This window comes from Nicotiana tomentosiformis, chromosome 7 (genome assembly GCF_000390325.3).
Source record: "Nicotiana tomentosiformis chromosome 7, ASM39032v3, whole genome shotgun sequence".
NCBI classification, from domain to species: Eukaryota; Viridiplantae; Streptophyta; class Magnoliopsida; order Solanales; family Solanaceae; genus Nicotiana; species Nicotiana tomentosiformis.
The window spans coordinates 63,947,158-63,965,875 of record NC_090818.1 but is presented as its reverse complement, the minus strand read 5'-3'; the positions used below and the strand labels follow the sequence as shown (position 1 = coordinate 63,965,875).

The following is an 18,718-nucleotide window of genomic DNA, read 5'->3' as shown; positions in this document are numbered from 1 at the left end:
ACTCTCTTCAGACACTAGACAGCTAAAAACTCTCTCTCAAGGTTCTCTCATGATCCAAGACCCAAACAAAGGGCGAACAACACAAATCAAATGTCGGGAATCCTGTGAAAATAGTAAGTTTCTTGTACTCTTATTGTTGCTGATTTTTGTCTGATTCTAGCTTGTTTGGGAGGTTGTTTTAAGTATTTTAAGTTCTGTAAAATACTCTGAGGGGATTAAGGTGGATCCAAATAAGATAGAAGCGGTCCAGATTTGTCCCAGACCATCTTCAGCTACTGAGATTCGGAGCTTTCTCGGCTTGGCCAGTTATTATCGCCGCTTTGTGGAGGGTTTCTCGTCTATTGAAACGCCTTTGACCAAATTGACCCAGAAGGTTTCTCCAACAGGTGGTCGGATGAGTGTGAGGAAGCTTCCAGAACCTCAAGACTACCTTGACCACAACTTCAGTTCTAGTTTTGCCTTCAGCGTTCGGCTCTTATACAGTATATTGTGATGCTTCTCGAATCGGTATCAGGTGTGTCTTGATGTAGAAGGGTAGAGTGATTGCTTATGCTTGCACCAGATGAAGCCCCATTAGAAAAACTATCGTGTTCATGATTTGAAATTGGCAGCCATAGTTCATGCATTGAAGATTTTGAGGCATTATCTCTACGGTGTGTCTTGTGAGGTATATATAGATCATCGAAGTCTCCAGTACTTGTTCAAACAAAAGGATCTAGATTTGACGCAACAGAGATGGTTGGATTTGCTAAAGGACTATGATATTACCATTTTTATATCATCTTGGGAAGGCCAATGTAGTGGCCGATGCCTTGAGTTGAAAGGCGGTGAGTATGGGTAGCCTTGCATTTATTCATGTTTGTGAGATACCGCTTGCAGTTGATGTTCAGGCCTTGGCCAACCAATTCGCGAGATTAGATATTTCGGAGCCCAGTCGGGTTCTAGCTTGTGTGGTTTCTCGGTCTTTCTTATATGATTGTATCAGAGAGCGCCACTATGATGATCCCCATTTGTTTGTCCTAAAGGACACGGTACAACACGGTGATGCCAAGGATGTTACTATTGGGGATGATGGTATGTTGAGAATGCGGGGTCGGATTTGTGTGACTAATATAGATGGGCTACGTGAGTTGATCCTTGAGGAGGCCCACAGTTCGCAATATTCTATCCATCCGGGTATCGCGAAAATGTACTAGGACTTGAGGCAACACTATTGGTGGAGGAGGACGAAGAAGGATATAATGTGATTTGTAGCTCGGTGCCTAAATTGTCAACGGGTGAAGTATGAGCATCAGAGACCAGGCAGATTACTTCAGAGGCTTGAGATTCCGGAGTGAAAATGGGAGCGTATCACCATGGATTTTCACTACAAGAAAAAGCCTTTTTAGGGACCAGCATTTAGCGACGAGGTACGAATCTGGTCCCTAGAAGTACACTAGTAAGGACGAGAATATACGCTAGTCCTTAAATCTCTATTTTTCATTAATATATTAAAGAGAAATAAAATTAGTTCTGATATATGGTCCTTAATTATGCATATTTGCCGCGCGAGAAGTGGCGCCACACCAAATTGGAATAAAACTTAAAAAAAAATTTACTCTAACTTTTAAGAAAAGCTAAGTCTCCTGATTTCTCTCAAGGCTTATCTCCCTCACTCCTCAAAGAAAGTATAAACCCTAAATCTCCTAAATCTCCATAAACGAAGGTATGCATACTGAAACTAAATCAACAATTTACTTTTATCTTTCCTAAGATAGGTTATCTAAACTAATATTTTGCAGATTTGGGGAGAATATCAAACTAAAAATCTACTACTCATCTCATGACAAGTAAACACACTTTTTTTCTCTATATATCTTCTAAGTTAACCTTTGTTTAATATTTCTCAACAACCCATTTTTGCAGGTTTGTGAAATCTTGATTTTTGTTTTTGGTAGTAGTTTGTTGCTACGACTCAACAATTCTTTTTACAATCAGTTCTTTTCCAGATTACATTTGCTTGAGTGTCCCTTTTTCATAAGAAATCACATATTTACTTCATTTTGTTTAGATTGTTTATGAGTGAATTTCTATGTTTCGGTCCCTTTTTAGTAGGAATTTAGTATTAGATTTTAGAGAATCCTTTCCCTTTCCAAAACTTGTTTAATATAATATTTAGTCAATTTTTCTTGACTTGTCTAACTTTTAGTGGGTAAGTCTAGTATGCATTGGTTTAGTTTTAGAACTCGTCTGTGGCTTTCAATTGTATTCAACTTCTGGAGTATTTGTGGCTCATTTATAACTCAACAAAATGAAAACTAGCAACATTATTTTCTATCAGCCCCTTTTTAGTTTTAATTTTTTAAATATCATCAGTTAATAATTGTTAATTCTAGCTCATTGTCCGGAAAGGAATGTACTCCTAATGGACCCAAGAAATTATTGATGTGTAGAAAGTACACTAGTTGATGAGTGTTGAATAGAGAAATTGCGTGTTATGTCTATTTCGACAATTAATTTGTAGCTTATCTCATTCTAGTGATATTTTATTAGTTTTAGTTTCTTATATGTATCAGCTTTTCTGGATAATTAGTCACAACTTCGTATGGATCAAGACACTTTGTTTCTTACAGAAACCTCTTTTTCAGCTATATCATTTTTCCTAAAAGGTTATGTGCATCTTAGAGTACATTCATTGTCCTATATTTTTTTTCTAATTTAATTCTTATGTAACCTCCAAGGTTATGGCACCAAATAAGTAGTGGATGCAACTTGTTGATAATTGACTTGATGAAGCCTACTTAAATTGTGTGCAAATATTATTGGATTACGCTTTTAGAAGAACAAGAGAAATGTGTGAATTACCATGTCCATGTCTCAAATGTTGTAACACAACTTTAGGAACACGTGAGATTGTAGATGCACATTTGAAAGTATACGGAAAAATTCAAAATTATACTTTTTGGTATCATCATGGAGAAGTTTGAGCCACAATCTGAATGTGAAAATGAAGATGATGATGAAGTAGAGGAGTATGAAAGTGATGATGAAATACGAGAAATTTTGAGTGATTTATATGCTAATATTGATGGAGGCACTACGGACATTGGTTCTGATGATTTACTTGCTTCACATAAAAAGTATTGCTCGTTGGAGTAATGAGTCATTTACAATGTTATTAAAAATGTTAAAGGATGAGTTATTGCCTGATGGAGCTAATTAGCCAGGTTTATATTATGAGGCAAAGAAGGTAATTCGAGATCTCGGGCTTTCTTACCAAAAGATTGATGTTTGTAAAAACAATTGCATGTTATATATGAAGGAGGATAAACTATTTGAATCGTGGAAAGTTTGTGGCGCGTCCAGATGGAAATTGGATAAACATAGCGGGAAAACAAGGAATAAAAAAATGGTAAAAGGGTAGCATCATAGACTTTACGCTATTTTCCATTAAAGCCTAGGCTTCAGAGGTTATTTATGTCTTCAAAGATATTTTCTCTAATGATATGGCCTCAAGATGAAAGAGTTGATGATGGAACGATGAGGCACCCAACTGATTCAATGGCATGGAAGTCTTTTGATGAACTTCATCCCTCATTTGCAGCCGAGCCTCATAATGTTTGACTTGGACTTGCTAGTGATGGATTTCAGCCATTTCAAAATTCAAAAACTCCATATAGCATCTAGCATGTGGTACTTATTCCTTATAATCAACACCTTGGTTGTGTATGAAGCAAGAAAATTTAATTTTGTCAATGCTTATTCCAGGTCCAGATAGTCCTGTAGAAGCAATTGATGTTTATCTTCAACCCTTGATAGACGAATTGAAGGAGCAATGGGAAATTGGTATTGAGACCTTTGATGCATCAACCAAACAGAATTTTAAGTTGCACGCTTCTTTGTTATGGACCATCAATGACTTTTCAGCATATGAAAATTTATATGAATGGAGCACAAATGGAAAATTGGCATGCCTATGTTGTAACTAAGACACTTCCTCAATTAGATTAACTAATAGTAAGAAGCAATGTTTTATGGGTCATCGGCGTTACCTTTCTCTAAATCATAAATGAAGGAATGATAAGGAGTCATTTGATGGCACAAAAGAGAGAAGGCTCCCACCAAAAGAGCGTTTTGGTATTGAGATGCTTAATCAAATACAAGATCTTGAAGGGCTACGATTAACAAAGGATCCCAAGAAACGGATCAAATTATCACATGATACTCGAAAGGATAATTGGAACAAGAAGAGTATTTTTTTTGAACTTCCATATTGGAAATCTCTTTTGTTGTGAAATAATTTGGATGCTATGCATATTGAGAAGAACATATGTGATAACATTTGGTGACTATCATGAATGCCAAAGAAAAGACCAAGGACACAACTAAAACTCGGCTAGATTTGCAAGAAATGAACATTAGGCCGGAATTGCACCCAATCAAAAAAGGGGGAAAATAAGAAGTTCCAATTGCATGTTACACATTGTCTCTTGAAGAAAAGCACAAGTTATACCTTTTCTTAAAGAATTTAAAAGTCGCAGATGGATTTTCATCTAATGTTTCCCAATGTTTGAATATGAAAGATGACAAGATTTCTGGCTTAAAGAGTCATGATTGTCATATTATTTTATAGTATTTACTTCCACTTGTACTACGTGGTATGTTGTCCAAATAAGTGTGTGAACTACTTACTGAGTTATTTTTATTTTTTAATGTCCTTGGATCAAAGGAGTTAAGTAGGGAAGAGTTGGAGCAAATTGAAGCCTAAATTCCTCCAACTCTTTGCAAGTTAGAAAGAGTATTCCTTCCTTCATTTTTTGATTTCATGGTGCACTTGCCTATTCATTTAGCGAATGAAGCTAAGATTACGGGGCTTATTCATTACCATCGGATGTATCATGTGGAGTGATGGCTATATTTTTTGAAATATCTTATTAGTAATAGGGCTAGTCCAGAAGGGTCTATTGCAGAGGGATACATTGCAACTGAATGCATGACCTTATGCTCAAGGTATCCGCATAAAATTGACCCAAAGTTCAATTGGCCTGAACGAAATTATGAAGGTGGTTTAAAGAATTCTACTGGAGATTTATCTCTATTTTTTCAACCTGGTGGCTGGAAAACAAATGGAACTTGATGCAAATGAATTGGAATAGGCACATATATACATACCGAAGAATTGCGATGAAGTTCTACCATATCTCGAGTATGAAAAAATACATTCTCCTTCCGTATGACATTTGTGGTTGATCAAAATTTTGTAGAGACTTTGCACAAATTCATGTCAATAATCTTCAACACTTGTCCGATGCAGAATGTAACAGACAATTTATTGAGTGGTTTAAAGATAGGGTGAGTAATAGGTAGACTTTAAATATGAAAATTTAATATTATATTAATTATACTAAAGTGTTTAATTTAATTTTGTTGATAGGTCCCACAATTCCATAAAGGAGATAATAGTAAGATCATGAAAGATTTACTCTCGCGTTCACGTGGTCCAACCGGATATGTGAGACGTTACAATGGCTACGTTGTTAATGGGTACAGATTTCATGTGGAAGATCATGATAAACAGTTAAAGACTCAAAATTGTGGGGTAGTTGTAGTTGGTGCGACTTATAAAGATAGCGAGAACCTTGATTACTATGGAGTTTTGACGGATATACTTAAATTGCAATTTGTCCCTGGTAGAAGAGTGATTTTGTTTCGATGTAATTGGTTTGATGTGTATGATAAAATACAATGAGTTAAATAAAATGAATATGAATTTATTAGTGTTAGTTGGGGGCAATTTTTAAAAACAAATGAGTCTTTTGTATTAGCGGACCAAGAATCTCAAGTATTTTATGCTAATGACAATTCCAGGGTTGGCGTGTGGTGAGGAAGACGAAACCTCGTGATTCTTATGAGATTGTGCAACAAATAGATGGCAGTACTGTAGATTGAGAAAATCCTTCACAAAAAAAAACGAAAAAGAATGGATGAGGTAAAACATCTCTTTATGTATTGATATATTAACTGTTTTACATTCTGATTGCATGATATTTCTGTTATTACATTATTTTCATTATGTCATTCTTATTTTGGTTTCTTCTGATTATTTTGTAGGCCTAACATGAAAAGATCAAAGCTTGAAATTGAGGTTGGATCCACTGCAAAGGCTACCAAATATGGATTCCTTCCACCAGGTGCTCTAGCAAAGGGACGAGAGCAAGGGCTAAGATCAGTGTGCTCTTTAGGAGCGCCTGGGAATAAGGCGGAATCCTTCCATCAAAATACGTTTCGTACTGCTCAAAGTATGCCTAAACATTCTACTTGTGAAGGAAGTCAACGTATGTTAATATCTTCTAATGGTACAAGATCAAATTCTCTCATATCTGTTGGTGGTCGAGTGCAAGCAGCAAAGAAAAGCTCCATAGTTCCTGAAAAAGAGCAGATGCAAACTAATTTTTCATTGCCTCCATCTACTGATATTCTATTCTCTGCATCTACAAAGAAAAACTCATTTGTTCCTAGGAAAGATCAGATGCAAACTGAGACTCCATTTCCTCCACCCACTGATCAAGTTATGCAAAAAGTTGAAACATGTATGGTTTGACAGATTTACTTGAGACATACAATAGTTTTAGATATTACTAAATCGTGCAACGCAGGTTCAGGTACTACTGAAAAGGTAAAAAAAGTAAAAGGAAGGAACAAGTGTAAAGAAGTTGCATCACTTGAAGTTGGACAAAAGTTGAAAGTAACATTTTATAATAATCGAACTGTTGGAAAGAATAGCAGTCTATTTTCGAGGCACTTGGGAATAATAGTTTGTGATCGTAATATGTGTCCGTTGGGAGTATCATCATGGGATGATATTAAAGAAGAAAAACTAAATCACATGTGGGCAGCTATTGAGGTAACAAATGTGTCCAATTTGTTTATAAGTTACTTGCTAGAACTCAAAATATATTTTCAGAACCTTACAATTTTCTTTTGCTAAATTAGTTTTATCAATTTCTTTTTCTATGTTCTATCAATCATGAAGGTTTTATACGTTTTGCTAAAGTGTGTATTATGATATGTTTAATTTATTGTATGAGAAATTTGTGTGTGATGACCTAGATATTCATCGCAATCATATTTTGGGATGGACGAAAGAATTGTGGAACAAATGGAGAGGACAATTGCATGCAAAGTACGTGAGGGGTAAGATGATCCAAGAAACTCTTAAGAATATACCAAAGGGAGTGGACAAGAAACAATGGGAGTGGTTGGTAAAAGAATATTTTTGTACAGAAAGTTTACAGGCAAAAAGCAACAGGAACGCAACAAACAGAGCTAAGTTGAAGATGCCTCGTGATATTGGTTGCAAGCCTATTAGAGCAATTATTTATCAAAAGGTGTTATCATATCTATTTTTTTTTTTAAATATTGGGGAGGCATTATTTGACATTTTGACTTTAATGTGAAGGGCGAGAAAGATGGCAATCCACCAGATTTGGCAACTATTTGTTTTTAGACTCGCAAGAAGAACAAGAAGCTTGTTAAATCCGAGACAATTGTAAAACATGTGCGTTTTATTAATTAAACATGTAAGAACTTTTAGTTATTGGTTCTAATGGAAAATTTTCTTTATATATTTTAAAGGCTCAAATCTAAGAATTGGTGCAGCCCGAACCATCTCTTCCTAACATAGAGATAGTGTAAAAATGCTTTGGACCTCAAATTCGTAGTCATGTATTTGGCTTTGGGGTGGAGTAAAAGCAAAAGACTTGAAAGATGGTGGTTCCTCGAAGGCCGAATTAAGATCTGAGATACGTTCAGTTCTAGAGCAAAACCAATCATTGAAGCATCGATTGTCTACTGTATAAGATGAGGTGAAAGAACTGAAGGAACTAAAAGAATATTTCTTAAGTCAACACTCTAATGTCCAGCCTCTGGTGGCTCAACACGCTAATGTCCAGCCTTCGGCATCACTATATCAGGAGAATGACCATTGATGAACATACGAAGTTAGTAACAACTTACTCATTTCAATCATTTTTTAGTTAATAAATATTTGAATACAATACATTGTTGCAATTAGTAAAATTCTCTTGCAACTAGTGTGTTACTTGGCTTAAAAGATGTGTTTTAGTTGCACAACTAATAATGAGATTGTTGCAACTAGTCTCAACTATGCTGTTACAACTTGTAAGCCTGTTCTCAACGGGTGAACATCTTAGACTGCTGCAACTAGTATAAATTACTGAATGAGTTAGCAAGTTTCATGTTACTATAATAGCTAAAGAAGAGCTTTTTAAAGCTGAAAAATCTCCCAGTAGTTTTCCATTTAACTTGTTGATCAATGAGTATGGTGTTGTTACTTGTATGGTGTTGCATTAAAAAGTGGGGTGGTACCAAGAAATAAAATTGTGGTATGTTTGAGCAGACCAAGAAACAACAAGATCTTACTAGCAAGAAACAGAATAAATCTGATACAAAAAACAAAGATATGGATAATAATAAAGGAAATACTGACGGTCTATCTACTGGCGTTATATGTTATGGTTTGTAACCACTATATAACATTAAAGAGGTGAACTTGTAACGACCCGGTCAGACGTTTTGGGAATTTAAGTCCCGTTCGGCGGCATAAGGTCTTGAGCAGCTTCGTATTATGTGTATTGACTTGCGTGCCTGGTCGAGTTCAGTTACCGGATGATTCGGAGTCAAATCGGGAGAAGGATTCAAATTTTGAAAGTTTAAGCGGTAAGAGTTGACCGGAATTTGACTTTTGTGTTAACGGCTCAAGAATGGGTTTTGGATGATTTCAATAGCTCCGTATGGTAATTTTGGACTTAGGAGTGCGTCCAGATTTGGATTTGGAGGTCCGTAGGATAATTTGAAGCATTTCGGCGAAAGTTGAAAAAAGTTGAAGTTTGGAAGGTGGATATGTTTGACTGATAGTTGGCTTTGGTGATATCGGGGTCAGAATGCGATTCCGAGAGTTGGAACAGCTCCGTTATGTCATTTGGGACTTGCCTGCAAAATTTGACGTCATTCCGAGTTGATTGATAGGTTTCGGCGCGAGTTTTAGAAGTTGGAAGATTTGAAAGTTCATAAGTTCGATTCATGGTGCGATTCATAGTTTCGACGTTGTTTGATGTCCTCGAGCGAGTCCGTGTTAGGTTATGAATCTTGTTGGTATGTTTAGACGGGGTCCCGGGGGCCTCGGGTGTGTTTCGGATGGGCTACGGGCTATTTTCTTCTATTTTTGAACTGCTGAATCTGTCATTTGGTTTTCTCTTTCGCGCTCACGTCTGTTTCTCTGCGTTCGCGAAGAGTAATTTTGGAGGAAGGAATATTTGTTCTTCGTGTTCGCATGTGTCCTTTCGCGATCGCGGAAGCCAGCCCTTCCCTTCTTCGCGTTCGCGTAGTTATGCCATTCCGCTCTTCGTGTTTGCGCACTACTTCACGCGTTCGCGAAGAGCAGTCGTTGGGCCATCATACTTTTCTTCTCCGAGTTCGCGAGCGTGTTGTCGCGTTCGCGAAGCACAAACTGGACAGCACCCATTTTTCTTCTTCGTGAACGTGATTGTTCTTCTGCGTTCACGATGCATAATCACCTGGGCAGCAGAATATATTTTCCAAATCGAGGGTAGGCCATTTTTATCATATCTTGACTTGTGGAGCTCGGTTTTTAGCGATTCTTTGTGAATTTTTCAAGTAAATCGATTGGGTAAGTATTCTTCACTTAGAATTTATTATATTCCATGATTTTATCTTTATTTTTATCATTTTATTTGTGTTTTGAGTTAAGGAAAATGGAGGTTTTTAAAGAAAATTTTCAAAATGAAAAATTATGATTTGAGGGACGAATTGGTATCAGAATTTGATAATTTTAGAATTGTTAAACTCGTATCGGAATGAGTGTTCGGGTTTTGTGAGATTTGTCGGGTTCCGAGGTGCAGGCCCGGGGGTCGATTTTTAGATTTTGATAAAGATTTAGGCTTTATGATTCGGAATAGTTTTATGAGTTTTATTTGTGCTTTGAAGTTATTTTGATTAGATTTGAGCCGTTCGGAGGCCATTTCACCTGAGAAGTTCATTTTTGAGTATCGGTCTGTCTTCTTTGAGGTAAGTATCTTGCCTAACTTCGTGTGGGGGAACTACCCCTTAGGATTTGAGTCTTCTTTGCTAATTGTAGTCCGTGTACGCGAGGTGACGAATACGTGCTCAGACTTATTTGTAGGAAATTAGCCTTTTAGGGTTCTTAGGCCCTTGTATTCACTGAATATGCAGTTGTTCTTGTTATGATTACGCTTCTTAATTACTAGTTTCACCTCTACCTGCTTAATTATAATTAATTGCTTCATGATTCACTATTATTGCTTATTTGATTCGTATGTGCCTTAACTGAAATTGTTGCCTTTCTATTGCCATGTTATCCTTTTCCTAACTGCTTATCTTTAATTGAAATTATTACTATCTCTTCTGTAATTGTTCAGCCTTAATTGAGGTTATGGTTATCCTTCTGCTGTTTCTTCTTAGTTGAATTTGTTGATCTCTTTCATAATTGCCCAACCTTGAAAGAAGTTAGATATCCTATATTTTGGTTGACTTGTCCTTATTTGAAATTATTGGACTTGTGTTAGCTCCCTCGTTGTCGAACTATATTTTGTGGACCATTGTTACATAGTATTTCCTTTCTTGTTGAGATGTTCTTATTATGACTAGCATTCCTCGATTGTGGCTACTCCCTGTGAATTAGTTCCTTTATTTCTTTGAGTTCTGGAATCTCTGAGTTGACTTATTTGCCGTACCCTTGTATTATTGTCATCGTTATTGTTCTAGTTGTTGTTGTGATGCACGAGGTTTCTGTCGTGCAATTGTTGTTATTGTGATGCACGAGGTTTCTGCCTTGCAGTTGTTGTTATTGTGATGCACGAGGTTTCTGTCGTGCGAGTGTTATTGGGTTGCACGAGGTTTCTGCCGTGCAATTGTTACTATTGATATTTACACATACGGCGTGACAAGGCGGGATATATATATATATATATATATATATATATATATATATATATATATATATATGGTTTGCGCATGTGGTGAGACAAGGTAGGAACATTGTTATGCACATGTGGCGAGACAAGGTGGGTACTTACTATATTATTGCACACATGGCGAGACAAGGTGGGTTGTGTCAGGGATTGATTTGTGATGACTTGTGATGGCCTGAGGGCATTCTTGCTGTTAATGTTTGTGTAGTAGTACACTTACCCGTGTGAGTTTTATCTTGTGGAAAGTTGTGAGAAAACATTCTATGTGCTGTCCATTTCTTTTCCTATACTTACTAGCTGGCATGAACCGTGTTAGGACACTTGCACAAGCATACACGTAGTTGAGCACTCTCATCGGTTAAGAGGTTTTCTTGATATTGCTGAGTATAGATGCACATCCTTGTTACTTGCCTTCTATGTGAGAATGACTCTATTTGGCACATGAGTCGTCAGTGCGGTTATGAAGTGTAATGAGGGCACAAGATGCCCAGTGTGAGGGTTCAGGTATTGGGACCCGTGAGTTGTGAATAATATGAGGTTCGATACCTCGTGGAGTTTATTTACTAAAACCTAGTGTGAAAGTGGTTGCTTTCATCTAGCTGTTACCTGCCCTTCTTTTAATTGTGTTCATCGGATTTAGGTTGTGCTTCCGTTCGTTCTTCTATGTCATTACTATGGTATTCTGCTGGTAGTTGTTGTTTTCCTTTCTTACTGAAATTACCGTATTATTTGCCATTTCGCATAGTCCTTATGTAGATATCATACTCTATTGTTCCTATACTTATACTTGTTCAGGTTATTTAGTCCAGTAGGTATCTTAACTGTACCTCGTCACCACTCCACTGAGGTTAGTCTTGATACTTACTGGGTACCGTCGTGGTATACTCATACTACACTTCTGCATATTTTTGTGTAAATTCAGATATTTCGAAGTCCGTTGATCATTAGCTAGTTGTGCGGATTGTTGCTATGGAGACTCAAGGTAAACTTGTTGCTACGTTCGCAGGTTTCGGAGTCACCTTCTGATTTGTATTCTCACTGTTTACTTTATTTCAAACAGTTGTATTTAGAAAATTGTAACAAACTCTGTAGAGCTTATGACTTGTACTACTGGTTTTGGGAATTGTAAATTTTATAGGGATTTCCATTTCAGAAATTGTTAGATGTTATTTAATCATTGTTGTTATTCAGTAAATATTAGGATTACTTAGTCCCTAAGACTATGTGCCATCACGATACCTAACGGAGGGAAAATTGGGTCATGACAGAACTCTACTTCACCATCAACACAACGAATTCAAACCCTCTTAAATATACTTGAGTTATTTTTTTTTGTTTCTGATTAACCTCTGAATTTCAGTTTGATCCTTCTAAATCAAAAGTAAAACTTCAGCTGTTCTGTATTCCATTAATTGTTTATCTTCAACGTGTTATATTGAATGTATGAATGTGTTTCATGTGGGTATATGGGAGTATATTCTCCTTTGTTAGCAAATGTGTTTCACGGGAAAACATGTTAGTGGAAAACTTATAATATACCTTCTGACCAAAAATGTAACATGTTATAAGTTATATGTTTGTATACCATAAATGATGTTCATCCTCCTTTCTCTCTTTTGCTTTGAGACTGGTAAAAAAGAGTAAGGGGGAATAAATATTCGGTCCCGTTCCTGCGTATTACTAAAGGACATGACTACACTCAGTATAGGAAATTGAATGTGCTTGTTTTTGTACTAAAATCCAAGTATGCGGTTGAAAAAACTCTTCTTTTCCTATCTATAATTTATGGTTTTGTTTCTTGCATGTGTATGGTTATTGGTTACAGATTAGAGCAACTTGTACAGCATTTCCTTTATTACATATTTGGGACAATCCTATTACTCCCAGCACGAAAAAGTATGTCCTTTGGAAGTCGTAATCTCTTTCTATGAGTTATTATGGAAGTATAAATTTTGGTTTTATATGTTCTCTTTCTGCTAACCTTCTTGGTGCATTACTTTTGAATCTGGCTCTGTGCTCACTTCTTGACTGAGGATCCATTTCCTTCGTATAGTTTCAAATACTAAAAGATAATTAAAGGTATTGACTCTCTTAGTTTCGTTTCTGGCTTTGATTATGTATGATCTTTGCTGGTTGCTCTATTGTATAGAATATGATCTTTTTTTGAATTTGGACTTTACAGTCTTATTTAAAAGGCAAGAACCCATTTTAATGCATCGCATAATTGATCTGCGGTCGCTTAATGCGCCGCAAACTTTCCTCCATACTTGCCCCACTCCTGATTCACTCTGCGGCCATTATGCGGTCCGTAGAGTGATTCTGCGACCGCATAGTGGGCCGCAGAAATGACCCTTTTCCGACAAAAATTTTTCTTTACACATTGGTGCATTGTTAGACCCAAAAAGTCCGAGCCGCGATCTACCTCAGCACCACAAAAACCTTTTCAACTTAAGTTTTTTTTAAACCTTCGAACTAAGTGTTCCAAATCATTCCAAACCTCACCGGACCCGAACCAATTAACCCGGTAAATCATAAAATAACTGAAAATCATAACTTGAGCAGTAAATGAGGAGACGAAGTTGTAATACTTGAAACGACCGACCGAGTCATTACAGAAGCGGGTTCAGTTGAACCCACTTGATCCTACGTGGGTCCGCCGCTGCATGTACATGAGAGCATATTCTTGTTTAATTACTTTTAATAATTAATACAAAATACATTGTCCAAAACCCTAGCCTTCGATATCTCTTTTCCAATTGTGTACTTCTCAATACTGAATCGGATACTTTTGTGAGTTCAACATTTCCTACGCATTAATTTTAATAAAAAGATTAGTATACCAAACATGCAATCACAATAATAGCACAAAAATGTCTCGAATCTTTAAAAGAAATGTTCACCGTACCCGGAGAAAGAGAGAGCTGAGAAATGACTGTTAAGATCGAGAATCACAAAATAGGTAATCCGTCGATTCCTCACAGATAAGAGCTTTACATGACTGTTCCTGTATGAATTTATTGCTATTCCTGTATTTCAAACGGGTCACTTAACTTAGAGGCGGAATTAGATTTTCAAGGCTAACTGCATATATCAACGAAAAGGATTTAGGATTTGAGCAAATACCTGATGGAGTCACAATTAGTGATTAAGGATTTTGGGTCTCTAACATATGATTCACATTTTGGGAGCGGAATTTGACAAATTTGAGATGAGAAAAAATGGAGAAATTTCGAGAGAGAAACAGAGCAAAGAAAGATACGGCTGTGCTTCCTTCTTTTCAATTAGGACTTGTTTAGTTTTTTATTTTTCAAAGCCGAGATTTAGAGGCGACCTAGTCGCCACAGAATCCCTTCAGAGGCGACCACTTCAGAGTTGCCACTAAAACTTTGGAGTCAAAATTTTTCCGTTAGCGGGAATGAAAGATTCAGCACATATTAGTGGCGAACTAAACAGAGTCTCCACTAATAGTGTACCTACTATAGGGATAACAGATGTCGCTATAAATAGTTTAACTTTTGTGGCAATAATTAAGGTCTCCCCTAAATATCGTCGCAAAAAGTCCACTTTCTTGTAGTGTAAATTTTCTATTTGTAGAATATATATATATATATATATATATATGAAAAATTAGAATTTAGGACCACCCATGCTTGGTCCTTAATAAAATTGAAGACTAGATCTTCTTGTCCTTAAAGCATTTTAGAACCAGTAAACTCGTCACTAAATGTTTAAAGACACTAAATATTACACGATATTGATTTACAGTAAAGACCATATTTCTGGTCCCTGAAATTATTTAAGGACCACATTACAACTAGTCGTAAATACCTTTCAAGGACCAGTATTAGTCTGGTTGCCAAACATATTTAGGGACTAGATGTCAAACCTGTCTTTAAAGGCTATTAACGACGGAGGATCTAGTGACCGGTGACGACCAGTTTTAACTGGTCGCTATAGATATTCTAGGACCAGAATTAGGCTTTTAGGGACCATTATTCTCGTCCCTAGAAGTCATTATTCTTGTAGTGTTCGTAGTTGAGCTCCCACGGACTTCGAGGAAGTTTGATGCTATTTGGGTGATTGTGGATCGGTTGACCAAGTCTGCACACTTCATTCCAGTTGGGACTACTTATTATTCGGAGCAGTTGGATGAGATCTATATCCGCGAGATTGTTCGCCTTCACGGTATGCTGGTGACCATCATTTCAGATCGGGGCATGCAGTTTGCATCACAGTTTGGAGAGCAGTGCAGCGAGAGTTGGGCACCCAGGTTGAGTTAAGTACAACAGTCCCCCCTCAGACGGACGGAAAGTCCAAGCGCACTATTCAGATATTAGAGAATATGCTACGTGCTTGTGTCATAGATTTTGGGGGTTCAAGGGATCAGTTTCTGCCGCTTGTAGAGTTTGCCTATAACAACAGCTACTAATCGAGCATTCAGATGGCTCCGTATGAGGCTTTATATAGGAGACGTTGTCGGTCTCCGGTGGGATGGTTTGAGTTGGGAGAGATTGGGCTACTGGGTACTGACTTAGTTTCAGGATGGGTTAATAGAAAAAGGCCTCTCTACAGCTGGAATAAATGCCAAACTTCCCATACTCTCGCATTTCTACTCAAGGCATCAGCTACCACATTAGGCTTCCTGGGATAATACATGATAGTAATATCCTAATCCTTCAATAACTCCAACCACCTTTGCTGCCTCAAATTCAAATCTTTTTGCTTGAACAAGTGTTGAAGACTCTGATCATCTGTGTAAACCTAACAAGACACGCTATACACGTAATGCCTCAAAATCATGAGCGCGTGCACAATAACTGCTAACTTCAAATCATGCATCGAATAGTTCTTCTCATGGGGTTTCAACTGGCGCAACTCGTAGGCAATCTCCCTACCGTCCTGCATCAACACACAATCAAGGCCAACACGCAAAGCATCACAATAAATAATATACATCCCCGATCCTATAGGCAATACCAAAACTGGAGCCGTAGTCAAAGTAGTATTGAGTCAACTCGGTCAAAGGAGCAGAAATAGATGAAAACCCCTCCACGAAGCGACGTTAATACCCAACCAAACCTAAGAAACTCATGATCTCTATAGAGGTAAAAAGTTTGGGCAAACTTGAACTGCCTCAATCTTCTTCGTATCCAACTTGACCCTATCACTAGACACTAAGTGTCCCTATAATGCCACCGAGTCCAACCAAAACTCACACTTAGAGAACTTAGCATGTAACTTCTTATCCATCAAAATCTGGAGCACAATCCTCAAATGTTGCTCGTGCTCCTTAGAACTACGGGAATATACCAAGATATTATCAATGAACACATTAACAAAAGAATCCAAATAAGGCTGGAACACATTGTTCATCAAATGCATGAAAGTTGTTAGGGCATTAGACAAACCAAAAGACATCACCAAAAACTCATAATGCCTATAACGATTCTTGAAAGCTGTCTTTGGTATGACCGAAGCCTTAGTCTTCAACTTTTGATAGCCCGATCATAATTCAATCTTCGAAAACACCTTGGCACCCTGAATCTGATAAAAAAAATCATCAATGCGAGGCAATGGATACTTGTTCTTGGCAGTCATCTTATTCAACTACTTATAGTCAATACATATACTCATAGAACTATCCTTCTTCAAAAACAACAATGGTGCACACCAAGGTGGCACACTTGGCTTGATGAACCCCTTATCCAACAACACTTGCAATTGTTCGTTCAATCTCGTCAACTCAGCTGAAGGCATGCGATACGGTGGAATAGATATGGGCTGAGTTCCCGGTACCAAATGAATATCAAAATCAATATCCCAATCGGGTGGCATACCCGGTAGGTCTACAAGAAATACATCTGAAAACTCCCTCACTATTGGAACTGACTCAACAGTAGGAGTATCAACACTAACATCCCTAACAAAGGCCAGATACGCCAAACCTCCCTTCTCAACCATCCACTGAGCCTCCAGAAATAAAATCACTCTACTAGAAGTATGACCAAGATAACCTCTCCATTCTAACTCCCAACCCTAGCATAGCCAACGTCCCAATCTTAGCATAAGAATCAAGAATCACATGATACAAAAATAACTAATTGATACCCAAAATTACATCGAAGTCCATCATACTTAGCAACTAAAGATCGACACTAGTCTCATAACCCCAAATTGGTAACCATGTAAGACCGATAGACACGATAAATCATAATAGAGTCACCAACATGTGTAGATATATAAACAGGGATATCAAGAGAACTACGACGCAAATCCAAATGTAATGCCAAGTTCGATGACACATAGGAATATGTTGAATTGGGATCAAATAGAACTGATACATCTCTATGATAGACTGAAATAATATCGGTAATAGCTACATTAGAAATCTACACCTCGGGTCTACCCGAAATGAATAAATACAAATCTGACCACCGCCTGACTGACCTATACCTCTGGGATGTCCCCTAACTTCCTGGGCTCCCCCTCTAGTTGGTGAGGATGGTAGTGTAATAACTTGCAGTGGAGTTATGGTTGGAGAACCCTGCGGTGTTGCGCCTCTACCATATCTGGGAAATCCTTCTTACTATACCCACCTTTCCACACTCAAAATAACCTCGAGCTGAGAATGGCTACTAAATCTTAGGCAACCTCAGTTAACCAGAGTACTCACTAGAAGAAATCTAGACAGAAGGAGTATTGTGGGAACTCTGCACTAGTAATACATGGAATGAAGACTAAATTGAAGCGCCACGAGCAGGCTAATAAGCTGAAGGAACTGGAATGCTAGAATGGCCTCTCCTAGAATGATCCTTACCTCCAGACGATGTACCACTGAAAGTGCCCGAATGTCGGGACCTCTTGGCTCTCATCACCATGGCCTGCCTACCCTGTCCCCGAAGTGTCCAATCCTACATCCTATGTCCACAACCTAAAGGAATATAGTCCCAGTCTCTTCCTCTATAGCCATAGCGATCTTCATACAAAATTTCAAACCCTCTGTGAAACTCCTCACCTTTTCAACCTCTTTGGGGGTCATAAAAGATATGACGAGATAGCTCAGTGAATCTCATCTCATACTCGGTCACAGATATACGACCCTGCTGAAGGTTGATCAAACTGGCCATGCATCCTCTCTCTCTACGTGAGAGGAATGAACTTCTCTAAGAAGAGATGTTAAACCTGACTTAAAGTGAGTGGAAGTGACCCTGTTGGCCTGCTGTGCTTATATGACTGCCACCACCTCTTGACTGGCCCCTTGAGCTGGAAAGTAGTGAAATTGTCCCCATTCAACTCAACCAAACAAATATTCCACAAAATCTCCTGACAATCATCTAAGAATTCTAGTGCATCAGCCAAAGGATCACTATCAAACAGTGGAGGACCCATATTCCTGAACCTATCAAACCTCTTATGCTCCTCCTTAGACATAGCAGCCTCCACTACTAGCCTAACAGCAACCACCAGAGGATGTCCCCCAATCGGTACTACTCCTGGTATGTGATACATGGCAGAAAAGTGTTCAGGAATATGATTGGTAGGAGTATGTGCTCCTCCCCCAGCCTAAGAAGTAGCCTGTACCACAGAAAGTACCCCAGCCCACGTCAAACACTCCACAAATCCAACCAAATGAACAAGAGCATCCTGAAGTAATGGGGTAGCAAGAAACCATTTGGTACCTGAGATGGTCAAACTGGCTCAACCTTTGG

At 37.9% G+C, this 18,718-nt stretch overlaps 1 protein-coding gene and 1 long non-coding RNA gene across 10 annotated transcripts; one reads left to right on the top strand and one right to left on the bottom strand.

Annotated features, from left to right (window-relative positions):
- Positions 1-1,563: 1,563 nt before the first annotated feature.
- On the top strand, positions 1,564-8,109 carry LOC104090419 (uncharacterized). Of its 9 annotated transcripts, XM_070181622.1 has the most exons (4): positions 1,564-1,705; positions 1,782-1,829; positions 5,848-5,968; positions 6,091-8,109. In XM_070181622.1, exons 3-4 carry the CDS (start codon positions 5,964-5,966, stop codon positions 6,578-6,580), a joined length of 495 nt encoding a protein of 164 aa, XP_070037723.1. In that variant the 5' UTR covers positions 1,564-1,705; positions 1,782-1,829; positions 5,848-5,963; the 3' UTR covers positions 6,581-8,109. The 9 variants fall into 9 exon arrangements, 4 of the variants coding, with proteins under 4 accessions (XP_070037723.1, XP_070037725.1, XP_070037724.1 ...); XR_011409766.1 differs by lacking the exon at positions 5,848-5,968; XM_070181624.1 differs by lacking the exon at positions 1,782-1,829 and having other exon boundaries at positions 1,568-1,705.
- Positions 8,110-13,546: 5,437 nt separating this feature from the next.
- LOC104090421 (uncharacterized) lies at positions 13,547-14,479 on the bottom strand. The gene is made up of 3 exons (XR_684939.4): positions 14,133-14,479; positions 13,915-14,035; positions 13,547-13,815 (listed from the first exon to the last, which is right to left on the bottom strand). It is a non-coding gene; the product is annotated as an uncharacterized lncRNA (long non-coding RNA).
- Between the last annotated feature and the right edge of the window lie 4,239 nt (positions 14,480-18,718).